At 41.0% G+C, this 21,404-nt stretch overlaps 1 protein-coding gene across 5 annotated transcripts in view; it reads right to left on the bottom strand.

Moving 5' to 3' along the window:
- Nucleotides 1-1,377: 1,377 nt before the first annotated feature.
- Nucleotides 1,378-21,404, bottom strand: part of CASK (calcium/calmodulin dependent serine protein kinase) — a 385,645-nt gene continuing 365,618 nt past the window's right edge. For 2 of the 5 annotated variants that reach the window (XM_015594375.2, XM_015594376.2), the window contains 5 exons: nt 20,512-20,592; nt 20,330-20,410; nt 17,508-17,710; nt 10,455-10,538; nt 1,378-6,910 (listed from right to left, as the gene is read on the bottom strand). In XM_015594375.2, the coding sequence (XP_015449861.1) occupies nt 6,734-6,910; nt 10,455-10,538; nt 17,508-17,710; nt 20,330-20,410; nt 20,512-20,592 (626 nt within the window). In that variant the 3' untranslated portion in view covers nt 1,378-6,733. The remainder of the gene's footprint in view (nt 6,911-10,454; nt 10,539-17,507; nt 17,711-20,329; nt 20,411-20,511; nt 20,593-21,404) is intronic. The other 3 variants (XM_006918246.3, XM_015594377.2, XM_006918247.3) reach the window with 3 other exon arrangements.

Below are 21,404 nucleotides of genomic sequence, written 5' to 3'. Positions count from 1 at the left end.
GATAAAGCAGTATTCTAGGATGTGAAGAGGGCAACGGCAGTAGCTTGAAGCTTTTAGTGGCCTTGCCTAAGAAAGAGTCTATAGCGAAACTGTTTCTAGGCACCACACCCTGATGCAGGGAAGTGAAGAGAGGAGGTGTGGTGGATGCAGGATCTCCGACACTGCCATAACCATGGGATTTCGGCTGCAGGTCCCATGTCTTATGCTCATTCCTTGATAAAGTCAGATGCCACCTTCTGGAACATTCTCTCCTTGAGCATCTTTGCCTTTGGCTGGGTGGCTAGCTTGTACTACATTGTCCTATAGGGAGCTTGCTATCTCAAGATACTCAAGGTTACTACCCTCAGTCACCTTGAACTCGAGGTCACTATTACCCTGCCCCAATGTCGTTGCATTCTTTTTGTAGATTCCCAGTCTCTGTGGCAACTGTTCATGGAATGATACCTAGTGTTATTTATTCAGCTAATCGTATTATAGTAAACTGGGAAAAATACAGAAATACATGTTTCTATTCATTTCTACCTGCTTAATACTGGCATGGCATGTTTTCAATGCCATGAAGTGCAGCAAATGAGCTTCATGGTGGCATTACACTTTTGGTGTTTTCTACATCAAAGGTGAGAAGTCTGCAGAAAGATGACTTGGGATTCCCTGAATCAAAAGGCCAGGGGCGCAATTTCTTATGTCTGAATGTGATCTAGATTCATATATATTTTTCGTAGGGTGAAGTTTATTTGAGTAAAGCAATTAGTTGCTCCTAGTTTATGTTTCCTTAATATGGATCTTCTTAGCATGAGCCGTGACCACATTCAGGCCGGGCTATCTCTGGGAGTGTGCGTGTTTCAAGAGATGCAAGTGTAGGTGTCTGCAGTCACCATGGTTCTTTGCTTGGGCAGAGCCTAGGACAAGTGCAGGGAAGAGAAGGTGTAAACTAGGTTATCGAGGCACACAATGGGCTGCATCCCAGACTCCAGCCAGAGACCAAAGCAAACCTCCCAACACCAAGGGCAGCAAGCTTCCTCCGGAGGCTTTCTACGCAAGTGTCAAACAAGGTACATGTTTCCCATGCTGGGCACCTACACCACTCAAATCAATTTAGACTTCTATTTCTAGGAGCTATCACTACTTGGGTTTTTTTTTAAACCTGAAGCTATTTTAAATCTGTACCCAAATGCAAGCAACTAAGATTGAACAGTTTTTGTTGCACTGTCTGCACCAGCCATACTGAACGCGGAGACTGCTAGGGTGGGCCCTGGGAGTCTGGGAGCTGCCCTCTGCCCCTGGTCTTTGTGGGAGGGAGAAGAACTCCCTTTCCCTCTAAACCTTGTGTGGTTTATCCCCAAGTTGTTTGGCCTGCAATCTGAGAAGACAACTGCCTTTTCGTGTTTTATACATTTTATTCATACATTTCTCCAACTTTGAAATGACAAAAGCCCAATCCTATGGTTTCCCATTACACAGCATCCTACAAGTATGTATATTCTACAAAGAATACTATGGAGTTTCTCTTCCTCCCCTGTCACACAAGAGATAACTGATTAGGGTTCCATCAACTTGTACTGTACTGGCAATGCACCAGTGTTCTGATAGTTCTGGCGACAGGGCAAAGGGATCATGGCGGGAGAGCGTGTGCTAAGGCATGTAAATAGATACACACACAGAGAAAGAAAAGCGGGACATTTACAGAGAATCCAAACCTTTCTGATCCCTTCACCTCCTGGGTGTTGAAGAACACCTCCTGCACAAACGCTCTTGCACGCTAAGGCTTTGCTGTACCCTGCAAATACTTACAATTTGATACGGTGAAATATACAACAACCATTAACATCGCTCTCTTTTTATCACTGAGACAATACTTCAAAACCTTTTATAAAAAGGCAATTATAAATACAGAAAAAAGAACACGTTGGCAAAATTTTATGCAAAACAACCCCAGAACTGAGTTTGAATGGCGACGCGCCTGCATTGCAATTAAACATGATGCTCTGGTCTGAGCATGTGAGGCTCATGTGGCCTTCGCATCAGTCACCCTGCCTGCTGCCCCCACAGTTTCCCCACCTGCCTGCATAAGTGCCATTCCAGGATACAGCTGAGACTGGAAATTAATTCCCCCGATTCTTGGTCTCTTAAAAAACAAAATGGGCCACTCACTGTGGAGGAATGTCTATTTCTACTCCCAAGCAGAACTCCTTTTAAGAGATGGCATGTGCTCTGGGTCCCGAGATGGTCACCCCCAGGCCTCTGTTGGTGAGAACACTGACACGTTCCCTTCGTCTTGTGCCAGAGAGAATGGAGCTAACACATACGTGGCAGTGAAATTCTGAGTTTCTGAGCATACGTAGATATGGAGTTGTGCTTGGGGCCAGAAACGAGGTCTCCTGTGTGGTGACAAACATCTCTTTCCATTTTCTTTTGCTTGGTCCATTTGCACAGGTTCAAGAGAGTTGATGGAGGGTCAGGTGAAAGGTGGTGGGAGCTCTGGCTCTTCAACTCCTCCCCGAAGACCTAAGACTTGGCAGTGCCTTTCTTAGAGATGGCATGACCCTCCTCCTCCTCTCTCTGTGGGCTGGGTCTGCAGCCCAAGAGTGGCAGAGAAAAGACCAGATAAAAGGGATGTGGACTGATGAACATACTCTCCTCCCTCTTTTCCACTTCCTGGACACGTGTCACAGCTAAACTTCACTCGCTAACCTAGAAGACCTGAGACTTCCAATTGCTCCATGTTTAAGGCAAACTGACAAGTAAGTGTGGGCAAAGCCAATCAAGCATTAAGCCTTATGGGCATAGTCTTGTAATTGAGGACACCAAATGGAGAAGAAAACCTTACTTTGAAAGGGGTAAGAGAAAAGCTCTACCAAATGAAATGATTCACGATTAAAACTTTTAGCCCTTGTGTAAACTGCAGTGGGAAGCAAAATATCTTTCTAAGAGGAGAATTAATTAGAGGCGCAGAACAAGAGAAAAGTACTCAGGGACCTTTAACTTATGACATGCTGTAATCAGCCTCAGTATCATAAGCCCTTGTAAAGAGGATGGAATTAGGAGGCCATGCTCAGTTCTGGAAAAACAAACCCTTCCCTGCCCCCCAACACACCAGTTTGATGATAAGAAACAAGAAGGAGGAAGGCAGGAGGTCCTTAAAGGGCTTGTTTTGGAATGCCAATTGCAAGGTGCCTTTTCCTTTTTTCCAAGGAGACAGCATGGGAGGCATTATAATTGAGAATTTATTAATCAAGAAATTTTTTTGCTAGCTTTAGCAGCAGGTTCTCTCTGCGAGTTGAAACTGACCTGAAATGACGAAAAGGACATCACATTAGTGGAAGACAAGAGACTTTGCTTTGGCCACCTGTCCTTAAGGGACAGTGTTCAGTTTGGGCATCTCCTCTGTCCTATTTCTCCAAAAGTGGCTCAAATGGCTACACTTTTTCAAGGAATGAACTCAAAAGCCTTAATGAACAGATAACTACAAGCAATTTAAAAACAAAGACCCTCTTCTGCAGTAATGAGATTGAAGGCTTTAAAAGGACCATCGTAGCACTGAGTCCAGGCTTGACTGGCTGGCCCCAGCAGTGGGAGATGGAATTGAACTTGGGGAAGAGGAGCGCTTGCTGCCTCCCTCAATGCAGTGAAGGCTTTGCAGCATCTTTAGATATTCTGCCACCAATAGGATGGGCTCAGAAGAGCCTTCTGAATGCAAATAGCGAGAAGTGTGCCATCTATTTCTTTTCCTCTCTGAGCAAATATTTCAAACCATCTCACCTGACAGGGGATACATTTAATTGCATTTTAAAGGGCTACCATATCATGTTGACTCTGAAAAACTTCCAGATGAATTGAAATTTTCCTTTTTAGCATTAACATTGAATGCACTGCATGAGCAAAGTAATTACAGCCTTATGCTTAGAAAATCTGGACATTTATTTTAAACAAATAATTCAACATATTGAAAACATCCCCTTTTTTTGCTATGGGGAGTGGGGTTTGGGTGGAGTTGAGAACCCTCAGAATGTGGCTCATTTAACCAGTTCTTAGATTTAATAATCTAATCATTTGCTCTGGCATTTAAAAGGAAAACAAAAGATGGTTTTCCTGCTAGAATGAAAGAAATAAAGCTTTTCAGTATTTTTCTCTGATTGCTAAGTGGACAACTGTAACGTAGTGGCAGCAGCAATGTACTGAAATTACTCTGAATTCAGATATTTAAGTATTTTCTGCTAGGTCATAAAGACACTGCTTTAGAGAAGATGTTTATTAGTGGAATGGAACAGATGACCTCTTTGAGAAGTCAGACAGTTCTGGGTGCAAGACTTCTGGCATCTGCACAATGGCAAAAGCAATGCCTGCCTGTGTGCTTCCCCAAAGATGCATAAAGCAATCGGGAAGAGAGAACTGGAGCTACAATGCTTCTCAATTCTGGGGTCGCAGACATTTAAATTGGCATTGCTCTGCTTGATCCATGTTTATCAACACAGTGGATGGCTTAAGCCAGGCATCCTCAGCATCTCTGGAGATTTGGTCTAAAAGGGCATGTTGGGGCATGAGGGTTTCCACCAGAGGGAGGGTGTTTCTGTTCCCCATGTATTAGCTGTACTTTTCTTTGTGCTTCACTGGAAAAGAGGTAGAGTGGGCCCTTTCACAATGAGAAGAGCCTGGATTGTGGTGAGTACAATCACGGGAATGATTTTCTGGCCCTGGCATCAGATTTGAATCAATCCTAACACAGACCTAACAATTCTTGAGGTTTCCCTCTCCGTCTAGGGTGTCTCTGGTTTGGTGGTACGGTCACCCTGCTGTGGAGCCCCAACAGAAGCAGTTCATTCAACATTTTGTTAGCAAGTTGCAGATTCATCTGGTCACTGACTAAAGACAACATTAGAGAAAAAACTCAGTATCATTTAATAAGAGTATGTGTGTGTGTGTGTGTGGGGGGGGGAATGACACTGTAAAAGGAGTATACAAATGTCTTCTCCGTGCGGTCCTTCAGGAGGAGCTGTACAGCTCAGAACGCACCCTGCACATCCTGCCAAGGCACAAAGAGATGAGGCCATCTAACTAACAAGAAGCAAACACGATGGTATTTTTTCAAGGATCACAGGTTAATAGAACCACTTCACACACCCTGACACTCTAATGAAAAACCTTCCACTGACCTCTGGCGAAGAGTCAGAAAACGCCCAGCCTGAGTCTCCTATATTGGAAGGATGTGACTTCATGGAAGGGTGATGAGATGGTAAATGTTCTAAAGCAACAAGGAAAGGTGATTCTCCTGTGCCAAGGGATATAGCAAGAGGAAGGAAAAACCACAGATGGCCTCTAGTACTTTGGTGGCCCTTGGGTGCACTGTGTGTATGCTCTGGGAGCCAGGCTTGGTTTGAGCTGTGCTCTGGCAGAGTATTTTGTTGTCCTGCCAACTGATAGTCATTCCTGGGCCTTTGATGGTTCAATGAACATTTAATGGATTCTAAAATGTAAAAGATTATCGGCTTGTAAACCTGAACAAATCTATAATAAAATGAAGGACCCAAAAGCATTTAATTATTGAACACATAAAAGGAAGTATATTTAAAAAGAATTGGTCAAATTGTCCTGTTAGTTATCATTTTAAAGGAATTTACAGGGCTGTTATAGATTATTCTTTTGGAGTAATTCAGTTTATAGCAAATGTCTAAACTGGTTTCTTCATTGCACAGTATATTCTCTTAAAATGGGTGCTTTAAAACAATTACATACATATTAAAAATCATCATTTCTTTGCTTAATTAAAACGTTAATACTCTCAGACAACACAGATCTGAAATGGTGAAACCAGCAATTCCCCCTCCCACCTTACAACAAATTAAATTGAGACAAAATTACAAACACATTTCACTACATGATTATTATTAATAAAAATCAGTTGTTTTTTTTTTTTTTATAAAGTTGCCCGAAATGCAAGGGATGTGCATAGGTTTACAACTTAGTCATAATAGCATTTTATTCTTATTCCCCTGGGTGTGCCCCATGAACGGAATGTACTTGGCTGTAGATTACAGATCGTTTTGTCCAACACAGACACACCGACAGTATAAACGCTCGCGACTGTCCACATGCATTAAGAGTCAAGACCCAACTTCAAATCTCTAAAAGGTTTACAGGGTGCTTCAAAGAGACAGTATCACATTATCTGGATGTTACATAAAGGACTTAAAAAAAATACTATTCTAAAAAAAAAGAGAGAAAAAAGGCCTTTAAAAATTTATGACTGTTTTGTAATCACTAGACTGATTATTTCAAATAAATAAAGGAAAGAAAGATATTCCAATCCATAAAATCAGACTCTAAAAAGAATGTAGTGTTCCACCCCCACTCAAGGTAACAGAATCATTGTTTATTATTATTAAAATAGATTATAGAAAGCAGCATCTATTTTGTGCAGTTTTTAGGGGCCTTGGAAATAAAAAGCTATGATTTCCAAAAATATAACATTCCAAAGGATTGAATAATACATACATTTAAAGATACATTTTATTAAAGTTTAGGAGAACTGATTAAAAAAGATACTGTCTCTTTAAATTAGTGTGTAATTGTTTTTCTCCTCCTACCTATTCGGACATGACAATAATTATAAATGTAGGTCACACTACAACTAGGTAGTCTCTAGGGACCACGACCTGCTGACACAAGGTCGATAACAAAGAGGCGTTTCCATGTATGAGGTGGCTCCCAGTTATACGTCAGATATCTGGGGAGAGGCCTAATAGACCCAGGAGACTGGGACCCACTGCGGGGCTGTGCACACGAGCTCGACGGCTTCCTCTAGATGTCTGATTGTCTCATCAATTTCATTGTTGATAATTGTGAGATCAAAGTAGTGTGCATATGTTCTCTGTAAGATATCAGACTCCTTCTGCAGACGCTGAAGAGATTCATCCTAAATGGTGATGGGATGGAGGTAGGGGTGGGCATGGGAGAAGGGAAAAGCAAAGAGGAGAGAGAAGTCAGCTGCATTCTTTCTTTTCACTTTTCTGTTCGTCCCAGTGTCAGAAACAGTCAAGGCCAGACCTTGATGTGCCACATATGGGCATGAAGCCAAGTCCACTTCGTGACAGAGGAGACAATGGTTCTGGGGATGACGGGGTTACAGAACTATTGCTTGCAACCCAGACTGCTCACCATGCAACAGGGAGCTCCATATCAAACCAGACAGACCAGAGAAAACATAGATTCTTTAGCAAACACATTGCCCTACCGGGCCTAGCTCTGCTTGTCCCGGGGTCAGTTAGAGACTGACTAGCATAGCCTGAGCTGTTTCTGTCCTCATTCTTCTAACCCAGGTCCGCCTCATCCCCAGCCACTGTCCAGTTTGGTGGGAGGGCTTTGGTGGCGAGGTCAGAGCTCTGCCTCTACCTTCTCTTGGTTCTCTGCAGTCACTTGCACCGGGCCCCAGAGCCCAGCTGCATTTGCACCAAGAAGCCCTGGCCTCTGGACAACAAATTCAGTTGTATTTTTCTCTTTTCTACTTAGAGGTTCAACATGTTCCAGGAATTCAATTACATATAATGGCCCTTGTTCAATAGCAGTGGATGCCAGAGGCAAAAGCTTTTTGGATGTTACAAATAATGGATGAAATAAGGCCATTTCCCAGATACAATAGCAACTGGCATCTGATAAATCCCCTCAAATTAGTCTGGATTGGAAATGGCCAAATGTCACTGTTCATAAGTATCCACATCTCTTAGGGAAAACACTGAAGAAAAGTAGCCAATGAACTCTAGGGAGCTGTACTGCAGTAAAGGACTTTCCTCAACCCCCATCGCTTGCTACAGATTTTGAGAACTCTCACCAAGGTGAGCCCACAGTAGGAGGGAATTCTGGGTCCCTAGTTTGTCATGGGAGTGTAACTTTAGCCTCAGGATGGCAGTTTTTTTAAGAAAGAGATCTCTTTAATCTGCCTCTGCATTTTCATGGGTCAAATCATGTTATGGACAAGTTCAAATTTGAAACCAGAGAACTTTGTAAGTCAAATTAATTGCCCCCCACTCCCCTAACACTAGGTAGGGGAGCTATTGGGCTAAGGCTTAAATACACACACACACACACACACACACACACACACACACACACACACAATTCAATATCTGTTTATTTGATTAGGATCTCTCTCCCCAGCTAGAGTGTAAACTTGTCTTGTGTGCCCTGTTGCCGCTGTGGCCAGCACTTGGCATTGTACCTTGTACAAAGGAAGTTCTTAATAAACGTTATTGAAAGAACAAGCACTTGGCTGACTAATGCTGGCCATAACAGGATTTGATGAGTGTTAAATCTATAATCAAGAGACAGAGCAATTCTACTAGGAAATGGGGGCCCATGATAACAGAGACAGATCTCCAGAAAAACTAAAAATGTGGTGCTTTCAGGGACTTGGGAGCCACGGTACCCAGTGCTGGCTTGGGATCTGTGGCACCCAGCGCCAGCTTGGGACCCTTCCTCTTCTCTGAGGCTCATCTGTTATTTGTAAGAAATCCTTTCTGATGTGCCTGTGGGTGTAACTCTTTGGAAAGGGGATCCAAAGCGACATGTGATTAATTCTATCATGGCACCACAGTGGGGATGGACAGACAGGGAAGTTGGGAACTCAATGAGATTGTCTTACCTGTTTTGTCATCTCCTACCGGAATTTCAAAGCAGGACATGGCATGCTTTAGATGTTAGGTGTTTACTACAGTGTCGATAAGACCTCAGTTAATCATCACCTTCTAAGATCATATCAATATACTTTCTGCTTGCACTTAAAAAGCATAGTATTTTCACTGTGGCTTTACAATAAACACAATGAAAAAGCTGCATTTTAGGAAACATGCATTCACCCAAAGACAGGAGTGCTTCCTACCAGTATGGGAAGGAACAATTCCTATCATGACATTCTCTGGGCTACGGGATTCTACTGGAATATTCATTCCTGGACTTCAAAAACCACTAGGAGAGTTTATGATTTTCCCAGAAAGCTGGACTGATGAAAACATTCAAGAAAATTTATGGCCGAGAGCATCAAATTTTTAATGTAGTTCTCTTTACAGAAAAATAAAGCTTCCTCTTAAGGATCTTACAAGATGAAGCTATATTTGTCAGTTTCCTCCTCGACAACAGCTTGTCTGCAGGCTTGTCTTACACGCAAGCAGGATTTAACTCAGTGAAAACAAAATGCCTTCATTCTAACAGCAAAAGCAAGGATTTGTGGGAACAAAATGTCTACATTCTAAATCTATGAAAGTAAACAAGGTTGTATTTCATCACCTCCTAGCTGGTACTTACAGGCAATTTTCTGCACCATTTTGGCAGCTATGGAAAATTAGTAAAAGGGCAGGAAAACAGGCAAAAAGAAAAACAAAAAACACACAAAGCAAAGATGATAATTCAAGAAAAATACATGTCAACCAAAGGATAAGCGCTAACCATAACGTAGAGTTTCAAACATATTTGTGTATTAAATAAGATAAAAAAAAATAGAATTTACAAAAGAATATCCCTTTTGCAGATAAAATGACAAAAAATAATGACTGAAAATATAAGTGATACAGAAATATAAATATTTAGTCTTCCTTAAAGGTACACAAAGTAAAAATTTCCAAGTCTTGATTTTTATTGCCATAAGCTCGGGTGTTTAGGCCAGTGTTTACTGAACAGAGCCAAGAACTCTCTGGTGGTTTCTAGATCCTGCAGAAGTAATGGTCTTCAGGATAACTTTATGTATTAGTCTCTTCTTAAGAATGGCCCTACAGCAGATAAGAACCAAGTACCAATACATACTACACCATAACTACCTACCTTCTTATCTGCCCAGCAATAGAAGGCCTTATAAGTCAGCCTGGTAGGAGATGTGTGCAGCCAACTCTCGCAGTCACCATCTCTGTGGCAGTTGCTGACTTGAGTTAGCTTAATAGGGGACAGAGCTCATTCCTAGGTTTGGTAGTCCAGGGGTCTAGATAGAAATTCTGCATTGGTTCCACTCCAGAGGCTGACCAGGGGGCCGAGGGTTGCCTTGCCAAGGTCATGAATTCCTTAATAGCTCTCTTCAGGCAAAGCAATCCTTGACCCAGAGGTGGGCCTGGGGTTGCTGCTTTCTTAGCACAGTCCTTATCGGGAGAGGAATGGGCTGGCAGCTCTGGAGGGCAGGAGCCACCAGGAAAGCCTCTGCCCTGGAGGGGTGAAGGTTTTTAAACTTTAAAAGTAGACTTATTGATTAGAACACAGGCTGACTGTGCTGGAGACTTGAGTTTGCCTAATGACTCTGATCTAAGCCCTATTACTGAAAGAGGACCTCAAACTCTGGAAATCTTAATGGCCAGTGTCAAGAACAAAGCAGAGCTCCACTTAGTTGTCTTAATGAGGTGGGGCTTTAGTCTTGAATATACAACACAAATAGATCTTTACTATGGGTGGGTGTGCTAATTTGGGAAAAATTGATCAATTCTTACCTCATTCAAACCTGGAGTAATAGTTGGTGCAGCAATAAAAACAACAAAAGGAGCAAACTCGGCAGTTCTCAGGACCTTCAGTGCCTGTGTAAAAAAAAATTTGAGACTTAGAAGAAATAAGTAATGCAACTTTCAAATGAGTCTACAAAAATTTACACAACTGAAAAAGCCCTTGATTCAAATTTTTGGTAAGGTGTTATTAAATTTACCAACTTTAAAAATAACTTACATTCTCCTTTTCTTCCAAAGGATAGACAATAGCCATCAGCAAATAAAAGGTGACAAACTGGACATTTTTTTTATGCATCTCATGAATCAATCTGACTTATTTTTCTTCGGAAAAGTTAACACTGATTATGTTGGTTAATGTTCATTTAAACCTGGTTATTAATTGTAGCCTGAGTTTCAATTTATAAGAAATGCGTTTTGGGGTAGATTGGGACCAGCGGGTTGGCTTACCATCGATCTAGAGTCCATTTCACATTTCAAATTTCAAATTGCTAACAAGGATTAGCAAATCCCGGCCACTGTCACTGTGAAGTTATGTTCACAGTTTATGAGTTGCCCTGATAAATATACCTGCGGGCTCATGGGGAAGGGAGACCCTGTCCTGGGTTGGAGTCTGGAGCCACTAAAGGAGCTGTATAGCTGTGAGCAATTCATAGGCACAGGAGAAGACACTGCATTCAAGGGAGAGGGGCCTCTGAAGCCTCTTTCAGTTCCTTGTGCAGGCATCAAAAACCTCTAACTATGCAAACTACGATTTGCATGGATATAGTACAAAGCTGACATATCTGATGGTGTAGCAGTTGATTCTGATAAGAGATTGCTACTTCAGTTCCTCCCCATGAGGACATGACATTCCTAGAGGTTACAAACTCTCCTCTATGGAACAAAACTCAACATATACACATATACAGGCACACAATTCACAAGTACTGACATGTAATGAATTTGTATGCATCAGTGGTAAAAATCTTGCTGCCCTTTATACCAGAAGTTAACATTTCTATTCTGTAATCCACATATTTTGCTTTCTAAATGGTCTTTTAATTGTTTGCTTTTCCCTATTCCTATTCCTCTTTTTATTTGCCTGGTTTATTGTAGTAGCAATTAGACTGGTCATTCTGCCTCCAGTTTTGCTTTGTTCCAATCCATACCAAAACCTGCCACTAGAATGATCTTTTGGAAATGCAAATCCCAACATGTCACTCATCTGCTTCAAACCCTTCAACAGCTCCTTGTTGGCCCTGGGGAAAAATGTGCACTCCTTAGCATTAACGCCAGATCCCTCCCTCACGAGCTGACCTCATCAGCTTCTCTCTGCCCCTCCTAGGACTGGGCCTTGCAGAGCTACTTTCAGTTCCAATAAGGGACAAGCTCTCTCTGGCTTCCTGGACTTTTTTTCTTACTATTCCCTCTGCCTGGATCCTCCATCTCCTCATCCCTGTCCCCACTCTCCCTTCTGCTTGGCTGAGTGTTTATTGAACAGAGAACTGATGTTCTTTTCTCTGGAAAGTCCTATGTGAGCTCTGAGCCGAGGATAGGCACTCCTTTCATATGCTTCTGACACACTTGCATGTATGCACTTGTAGTATCCATCACACTGAAAACGCAAGTGCTCAGATACTGGAGGGTAAGCCTCTTGAAGGCAGGGGGCTGCATCTTGTTGTCTCCCTCGTGCCCAAAATGGCACCTGGAATAAATTGTCTTTATGATAAAATGAAATGTAAGGTAGTACATATAATTTGCACAAAATCTATCTTGCCTTTTGAGGCTGCTTTGACAAGAAGGCGCTATGCTTTCATGGCTGAAGGGAATCTCGACCTCTACGAATATATAGGCACATAAGAGGTAAATTGGATAGTAGAGATTTTGATTTTTTCAGTGGAAATTCACTTTCATTAGTATTCTATTTCTGAATTTTAGTTACACAGAATCTCCTTGTGGGTTAAGGGAATCTGGTACATTGTTTTACTTGTCCATCAAAGTGCTTTAATTGTGAAAGCCACAGGCTCAGATTCCCCTTGTGAAAAAGTTCTTCAAGCTTGTCTATGTTCATGTTTGAAAGAGGTAATTGGCAATTTCTCTGCCAACCCTTTTGTGACCGAAGATTTTAGCAAGGAACAAACATCACGAAAAAATCCATATGTAGCTCAATCGAGCTTAACAGGAATATCCCCTTAGAAAGGTCTTTTTTGTCAATATTATCTTGGGCCTTTTCTTCAGTCCTTCCTGTGCTTGTAAGTCAGGTGACTACAGGTCAGTTGAGACATAAGGTTTCCTCCTCACCCCACACCTACCCACAGCCAGCTTCTGGGCAACCGAGATGGGGAAAAAAATCCTAATGCACAGTTCCAACTCTTGCTTTTATTCCTGAAACTACTCTGATTGCCAGATGGAACTCCACACAGTCTAGATGCTGAATGGATCCTATGGATGATGTCAAGAATGACACCCTAGGCATGAAATGGTCTTTGCTCAGTGACCCTAGCCTGAGAGCCACCCAATTCTTTGAATATTCTAAGTTATAGCCTGCTACCATATTACCACACCAGAGAATACACTACTCAGAAAACATTAGCTCCCTGCCGATACCCTTCTCTGAACTGTATGCACACCCTTCGTCTTTATCCATAAAGACATGAAGGTCATTCTGCACTTGCTGCATGAAACTGTCAGTGAAGATTGTACTCATCACACTGATGAATGCCTCTTGTGCCTAAGAATCAGGTTATATTGTTTTAGCAACTAATTCCAAGGAAAGAGCTGGCATACTTCTATTAGGTGAGAATTATTTGATCCATGACATTCCCCTTTTTGTCCTGGTTGCTAGGAAGTTTAGAGCTAAATTTCATGTTTATCATGGTAACTACTGTAGGCTTGCTTTATTTGGTTAGCATATTTGCATCTGTTTCCTCTTCTTTGGCTTTAATTCTCTATTTCTATCCTATATTATTATATTTTCAAATAGTATAATATGCCTTGAATCTTGACTGAGATTTTCTTGTCTAGTTGCCCTTATATTTTCATCAGAGTCACCACACTTTTCCTCAGTTGTTCTTGAAGGTCTCTGCCCCATCCTCTGCTTTACTTATGGGTCTCAAGTGGGTGCCATTTTTGTGCAGTCTCAGCTTGCCTGAGGTTCAGGGTCACTTCAGGGATTTACAAGGATTTCCCTCTCTGAGGCCATTAATAAGTGACCTTAAGATATATCTCTAAATATTTTTCCTTTCTGACTTAAGAGGAGACACAAATTTGTTAATATTTATATGCAAATATCTATTTTCTGAATCCCAGGGAGGAGAGAAAGTCTAGAAAGATCACCGAAAATATGCTGGATACAAACAGCCAAAGTAATGTTAATTTAACATTGAAAGTTCATTTTTTAGTTCTCTTTTGGGGAGATAAATTGATTTTATGGCTCATATATAGTCAATAATTAATCTCAGGTTACCATCTTCAAGGAATAAAAGCCCATTTGACCAAGTATCTAAGATGCAGATATATTTAAGCTTAACTTATTTGGTTTGCAAACTTCAAAAGTTCATGATGTCAAGCACATGAGTCATTCTGTATGAAAATCTAAGGGTTTAAAGAAGAGCACAGCGACCCCTGAAACAATCTTAAGAGAGCTAACTGATTCCATAAAATAGCCCCTGGCTCAGAACCTGGTTCTTGTTTTGAAGCACAGATTCCCAACAAGACTGTAGCTATACCTTGATGACAACCTTTCTCTATGTGGGCAAAAGCAAAATCACAAATATTCTGCTCCTCTTAACTTTTCAATGCAACAAATGGGTAAGTCAGAATAAAAATAAAATTTAAAACCATCACAGTAAGTTTTGATTATACACTGGAGCACTTATAGTTTCAGCTTAAGGACGTAGATTATTTTCTGAGCCATGGCCTTATTTCAATTAGAAATAAGTTCCACCGTTTTTCTCAGGTTTGACTGCCTTCTAGATTTTTCTAAATGTAAACAAACAAACAAACCCAGATTTAAAATGTACCACTACATACAAGGTGGACCAGCATAAAGATTCTCAGGGTTAACTCCTCTAGGATAACACAGTGAAAGGAGGCTGGGATTATTGTAAAAAACCTAAAACCCATACCAACCCTGTTCAAGTACAAATCTCATTTTCAATTGGCTGTAAAACCTTGGTCAAGTTATAATTACGTTAAGCCTTGGTTTCTTTATCTACAAAAGTAGATCCTGATATCTTTAATCTCAGAGTTACAAAGATTAGGTAAGGAGTGCTAATGCTTGGCAAAATATAGAGCACTATAGGAACACAATCCATTATTATTATTTCAAAAGAAGCCAGGTTACAAATTTTCTTCTAGTTTAATGTCTTTATTATGGTCCTCTAGGTTTAAAGTTGGACCATAATGTCTTATCATACAGTATTATTAGACATGTGTTCAATTTGGCCTGAACCGTCTTAAAATAAGATGGCACAGAGTATTAGACCTGAACTAAAGGAGCTGAACACCAGTGTTAGGTCTATGATCCACATGTAGTAGAAGTGGTATCGGCAGTGGTATAAGTGAGAGGGTTTTAAAAAAAGATCACATGGCATTTCTCTTGTTATGGACAGCTTGTGATGTACATAGAGGAAGGAATTTCATCCTCACCAGCTTGCCTTCTTATTCGTATTCTTAGCTCTTGGCACAAGGCTTGGAATATAGTAAGTGCTTAATACAAGCTGGTTGAATCAAACTGTCCATGAGATACAGTAAAAAGGGTAACCTAACAGGCTGGGGTGAAGGAAAAGGGTGTAGAGAAAAATGTCCTAAGGAGAGAGCCTGTCTTCAACGAGGCTCTGCCTGACATCAAGTCAGTCATGGCCAGAGGCATCCTGAAGGCAGGATGTGGGCCTTGCTGAGCCTGGGGAGAGAGTAGGCTAAAGATAGAGAAGCCCCAGGGTGAAGCCCAGGAAGTGCAGACTCTGTAGGCGGCTATACCATTGGATGCAACAGTCAGCGTGAGAGCAGGACAGGGCATGAGTCTAGACTGGGCACATGTGGCCCCAGGTGGGAGAGCCTGGGACCAGAGTGGTCAACCAGATCAATGAGAGGAGCAGGACCTGAGTGATCTCTGTCCCTAGGGCCATGGGTCCAGAGAGGCTCAGGCAGAGAACAGGATGCCTATGGCCTGCCCTCAGGGCTGGGTGGCTCGGAGAGATCATGGTTCTAAGAGGTGGGTATACGGAAAGCAGGAGAGAAGAATGCCGTGAGCTCATCCAGCAGTGACAGGGAGCAGGGAAAGTGCCCAGCCCAGGGCGAGAGGTGCTCTGGTGCTCAATACCACACATAAAAGTGACTGCTGTGGATGTCCTGATAAGGCTGAGAGAAGTGTCTTCCACTGAGCAGTGCAGAGCAATGCATAACTGTGCAAGGGCAAGGGCACAGGGAGAGCTGGACGCTAGGAGTGGAGCGGCAGCAGCAGCAGCAACAATAGCAGCAGTGGTGGCGGCAGCAGCGGCAGCAGCAGCAGGTAAGGCAGAAAGCCCTCAAAAGTGGACTTAGGTAATGCAGAGGGGGTCTGAGGAGCCCTGCAGCCAGCATACTGCTAGAGACATTACTACCAGCAGAAAACGACGTTCAGGTGAAGACCAGTGTGGAACCCAAGGAGAGGATGTCGAAGACCAGGACCAGGATTGAGACTTTGCCTCTAGCCACCCCTGGCCAGAAGATTTTTCCAATCCCTAGTAAGGAGGGATTAGTAGTTAAACAAAAATCAATCTGCGTTACACATCATATATTTAGTTCTATATAGGCCCAAGTTAATTGTTAAGTAAACTGTATAGTGTTCATCCTACTGGTGTTTCCTTCCCAGCCCCTTAACCAGATTCTGAGTTCAAGAAGCCCATCAGGTGCTGTGAAATGGAAATGGGTGAACCCACTGGCCATAATGTTAGGATCTTGGAGTGGAGTAACTGAGCTGTTAGGCCGCAGGTCACACTGACCCTGGCTATGCAGGTTCCATCCTCCCTTTGGGGATGGCTAGGGGACCAAGTCTCATAAAGTGGCCCTGAGCAAGGATCTTCCCTGCCTGGGATAGATAGGTAAGCCCCCTGATGAAATGGAGCCTGCTTGAGGGGAACTGGTCTACCATTTCAGCAGGTGGCATGCTGGTTCTAAGTGATAAGGAATTTTTGGTACAGATGGGTCTTAGAAATGGCAGGCCTGGGAGTCATGGGCCACACACAAGCCTCTCCTGTAACCTGCCCTGATGTTTACAACTCTCGAATCTTTCCCATTGGGCTTTAAGCCCTACTTCTGCTTAGTTTGTTCTTAGAGATGAAAAAATAGCTTGTCTGCCTTTTTGATGTAAAGGACTTTGACTTTCTCCTTTGCAAGTTTAATAATTCCTATAGCTTCGAGTGTAGGACTCATCTACAAATCATCTAATCACCTCTGCATCTGGATCTCTGAGTCTTCTCCAAGTTCTCCATATCCCTCTTAGTTTTAGCTCAGGGTCAGGCATTGTCTTCAGTAAAGAGATGGCAGAGGCTGACAACTACCATGGGGCTCCATCCTGGCTCCACTGGACACCTCGCCCCCCAGCCTTACTTACGCTTGCTTTCATAAAGCTAGTGCTCTGTTTCAGACTGAGGCCCCAGGATCAAAGTTTTTCACTGAAGATTAACATAAGATGCTGGCAGAGACTCTGATGGTCCAGCATGAACTGTACACAGAGAGGAAAGGTGGCTGTTGGGATAACAAAGTGCCAGAGTCTCATCCTGAGGTCAGATTATTGTAGGATTTCTAGCAGGCACAGACCTAATAAGGCACTTTATTGAGTACAATGAGACTCATAAGATAGTAGTCTCTTCTTCTTCAATACATGGTGTGTGCATTGAGTCCAATGATTAGTCAGTTTGCAGTCTAGACTGTTAGCTCATGATGACCTTATTACTGATACTTTCCTGTAGTTTATTAAGTTATTATGTGACCCATGACATTCTGATGGTATTTTGGATTTCAGAACCTGAGCTTAGCATGCAGGCAAGATGATGGGGGCTGGGTGTGGCTGGGCATTACCTGAGGCTCCACGTCCAGTATTGCAATCAGCCCCTGCTCGTGGATCTTCCGTATGGTCTCCAGTTTTGTCCCATACATCGCATCCTCATGGCTGCCATACTCCAAGTATTCATTATTAGAGATGTCTTGCATCATTTGGTCATGAGATACAAAGTAATAATTCTTTCCATTTTCTTCATCTTTCTTTGGAGGTCTGGTTGTATCTGCAAAGTCACATGTCAAGAGAGGTTTAAAAGGCTGAGCTTATGAGCCTATGTTCCCAATGGGCCTACCCAAACCCAATCTCTTCTTAAAAGCTACAGATTCTTTAGTATATGTCTCATGCCCTGTTCCCACTTCCAGTAGCTCCATGGAAGTAAGCTGTGGAAGTCATATCTATCTGTGTGACATCAGACCACAGGAGCTCATTAGTTGTTTGGTTTGGCGAATCTTTCAGTGTTTAGATAAGATCTATTTCGTTCCTTCAGGAGTCACTGCAAGAAAAAGACACTAAATAACCCAAGATTAACATAACTCGCTGTATACCTTAATGCAATTAGACAGAAGGAAAAAAGAAAACTTAAAAAAAAAGAAAAGGAAAACCACATATGGTTATTTAAATTTAAATAAATTAAAATTAAAATTTCAGTTCCTCTCACTGGCCATATTTCCAGGGTTCAGTAGCCACATGTGGCTAATGGCTACTGTACTGGACAGTGCAGATACTGAACACTGTCAGTATCAGAGAAATTTCTATTGAATAGTGTATGTCTACAGCATCTTGCAAAAGGATAATGTTAGAATACAGAAAAAGGCATACCATATTAAAAACAAAATGTCTGCCAGATGTGGCCATAATAGTTCAGAAAGAGCTAAACTAGGAGTTGGCCTGCTGTCTGTTTTTATAAATAAAGTTTTATTGGAATACAGCCATGCCCATTTGTTTACATATTGTCTATGGCTAGTTTCATGCTCCAGTGGCAGAGTTGAGTAGTTGTGAGAGAGACCATATAGCCCTCAAAGCCTCACATATTTACTATCTGGTCCTTTACAAAAAAGGTTTGCTGATCCCGACCTAAGAAAGTGTAGACTAAAATATCTGCCAGCAAGTCCTAGTTCTGTGGGATACTAATAAGATCAGTATTCTGCAAAACGTACTTCAGGAAATTTTTTCTAGAGAAGTCAGAAACATTGGTTTTAACATTCTTTTCTCCCACCTCTTTTCTTTTCCCTCTCTTTCCTTCTTTCTTCTCTTCTCTTTCTCCTCTCTCCTTCTTTTCTCCCTCCTTCTTTCCTCCCTCACTATCATCCTTCCCTTCCTCTCTCCCGCTCTTTCCTTCCTTTCTCCCTTCCTCTTTTCTCTCAGTTTCCTTTTTTCCTTATTGCTTCCCTCCTTCCTTGAGCAGCAAGGATAAATTTGTGCTACTCTTTGCTGTGCATGAGTCCAAATCCACGGGAAATTCCCCTTATTCTGCCCCAATTAGACTATTAGACTATTAGAACTGCCAAGTGCTCATGGAAATCAAAATGTGGATATTTAAAAAAAGGACCCTTTCTCTAGGCACATGAAAGGCTAAAGAAATGGCATACTATGTGGAAGCTATCTTCTACCATCTATGTGGACACTATCTTCAGTCATCTTGGTATGTAAACATATGATTTATATACACCTGGGGACAAATATTTGAGATTAGACATGACTGAGGTCAGCAACTATATGCTTTAAAACCGAGCTACTTAATATACATTTAATAACATGGAAATTCAATTGTTACGTGATTGAGAAGCAACTAAATGTTAGCTAAACTTGCTGTACTCATGATCTAGACATAAGAAGAATTAAAAGGACATTTCTTAGTGTTTTATTAGAAAACTCCAGTGGCACCAGTTGAAATAATATTTGATGAATTTCTTTTTTTGTGTAAATCAGACAGTGTTCTAGGATGAGGGTGGTCTTATGAAGCCTCATGGCTTTCTGGGGTGTAAAGAAAACAGTAAGTGGTATTGACATGGCTTCAGGAAGGCATGGAAGGCTCTACGGGACTGAACAAATCTTCACATTTTCTCCTGATGCTCTTAAAACTCATTCTCTTTTAATTCTTCTCACCCAGAACAAACCTCTAACTGCTGGGAAGCTTTGGGATTCAAAATTTAAACTCTGTACTAGTAATAATAACAAAATGATAGTGATGAGATTTATCTAGTATCTGCTAAGTACTTCAAATAATCTCAAATTCTCTTTATATCTCTAGAATTACTTCATTTTTATGGTTGAGGAAACAAAGAGGGCAAGAAGTTAAGGATAAGACAGAAAATAAGGGGAATAAAAATATTACGGATTTAAAGTTTTTTATAATAAAGAATTAATAGCACATTGACTGTATTTTAGAAGTGATAAAAGTCATCAATTTAAGTATTGAGTAAGGAAAACACTGTTACATCAAAGAAAACGATTCTATCATTAAAACTTATTTTTCTGAAGAATAATTCATCTGGGTAATGTTTGTAACATACTGTTGGAAAAATTAGGTTACAAACAGAATGGACGAGCCCAATTTTGTTCAAAAACAACAACAATGACAAATACACAGTGCACAAATATGTTTGAAAGGGTATACAATAAAATATAAGTTTGAAAGGGTATACAATAAAATATCTATAGCACTATTACTGAGGGAGTAGGGTTGGCATTATTAACTTATTTTCTTCTTTGTTCTTTTTTTGGATTTTCAGAATTTCCTATAATGAACAGTTATTACTTATGTAATCAGAAAAAAAGTAAATTGCAGTATTAAAAAAGTACTAGAAAAAAGATAATTAAAAGAGAGTAAGACATGACTTACGTGGAATAGGGTATGCAAATCGGTCTGGGTGCTTTGTGATGAGGGTATTTTTTATGTGTCTTCTCCCAACACCATGTGCACCTATGTCATTTTTAAAAAAGGGAGTTAAAATTGACAACTGTTAATAATATTCACAAAATGTTTTGAAGATGAGAATAAGAAAGTCACACAGTCGAACTTACCTAATAAGACTAGTGTTTTCCTTTTGAATGCTGGCAGTTTTACTACTTCTTCATATGTAACAAGATCTAATTGATCAAACACTAAAATGCAAAGATTTAGGAAAAGGTAAATTTACAGAAGGAATATTTCATGTATGCAAATTATAATTTTACCGGCAAAACTAAAGTAATAGTAAAAGCATGTCTTAAAAAAATATAAATCCAACTTATAGTATGTTTAAGTCATATAATCTTTCAGGAGAAAATTTCATTTTTAAGCCCATGAAAATGCACTTTAGACCGGGGCATCCAAAGATACATTGAGCACATGCATAAAAGTCCAATTCTAAAAGATACTGCATATCTTTTCATGCAGTATACAACAAATCATATGAATTCATTCAAAACCACATGCTGTTTAGAGTTTTGCGATTCTAAAAAATTGGCAATACTAAAAAAGAAAAACATCTGCAGACAGTGACCAACATGAATATAGCATGAATGCAACTATAAAGTTAACCAAGAAAGAGGCCAGCTAGATTATTTCTAGGGATGGATGAGAGATGCATGGACAGCTTCTCTTTAACTTCAACTTTCAACAGAGTTGCCTAAGGTAGCATGCTAGATTCTTTCAAAGTCAAGTTCTGTAACTATGATTTCATAAGCTTTAGAAATGAGCATCTCACAAGTTCTACTGTAACTCAGCTATTTATTCGATGGAAGATCTTGGGAATGTAGGGGAACATGCTTCCCTGGGCCCCAAACTCTGTTAGTCTGTGTGTAGTAAATCAGGATCAACAGAATGGAAAGAAACATGAAGCAGAGCCTGAGCTTGGAAACCTTTGCAAAAGGGAGTTCTCTAATCATCATAGACTGAGAAGAAATACTTTAAAGATATCTTTTGGAAACCTGCC

Source organism: Pteropus alecto, unplaced genomic scaffold (assembly GCF_000325575.1).
Source record: "Pteropus alecto unplaced genomic scaffold, ASM32557v1 scaffold28, whole genome shotgun sequence".
NCBI classification, from domain to species: Eukaryota; Metazoa; Chordata; class Mammalia; order Chiroptera; family Pteropodidae; genus Pteropus; species Pteropus alecto.
The sequence above is the reverse complement of the archived record's forward strand: the minus strand, read 5'-3'. Positions and strand labels throughout refer to the sequence as shown.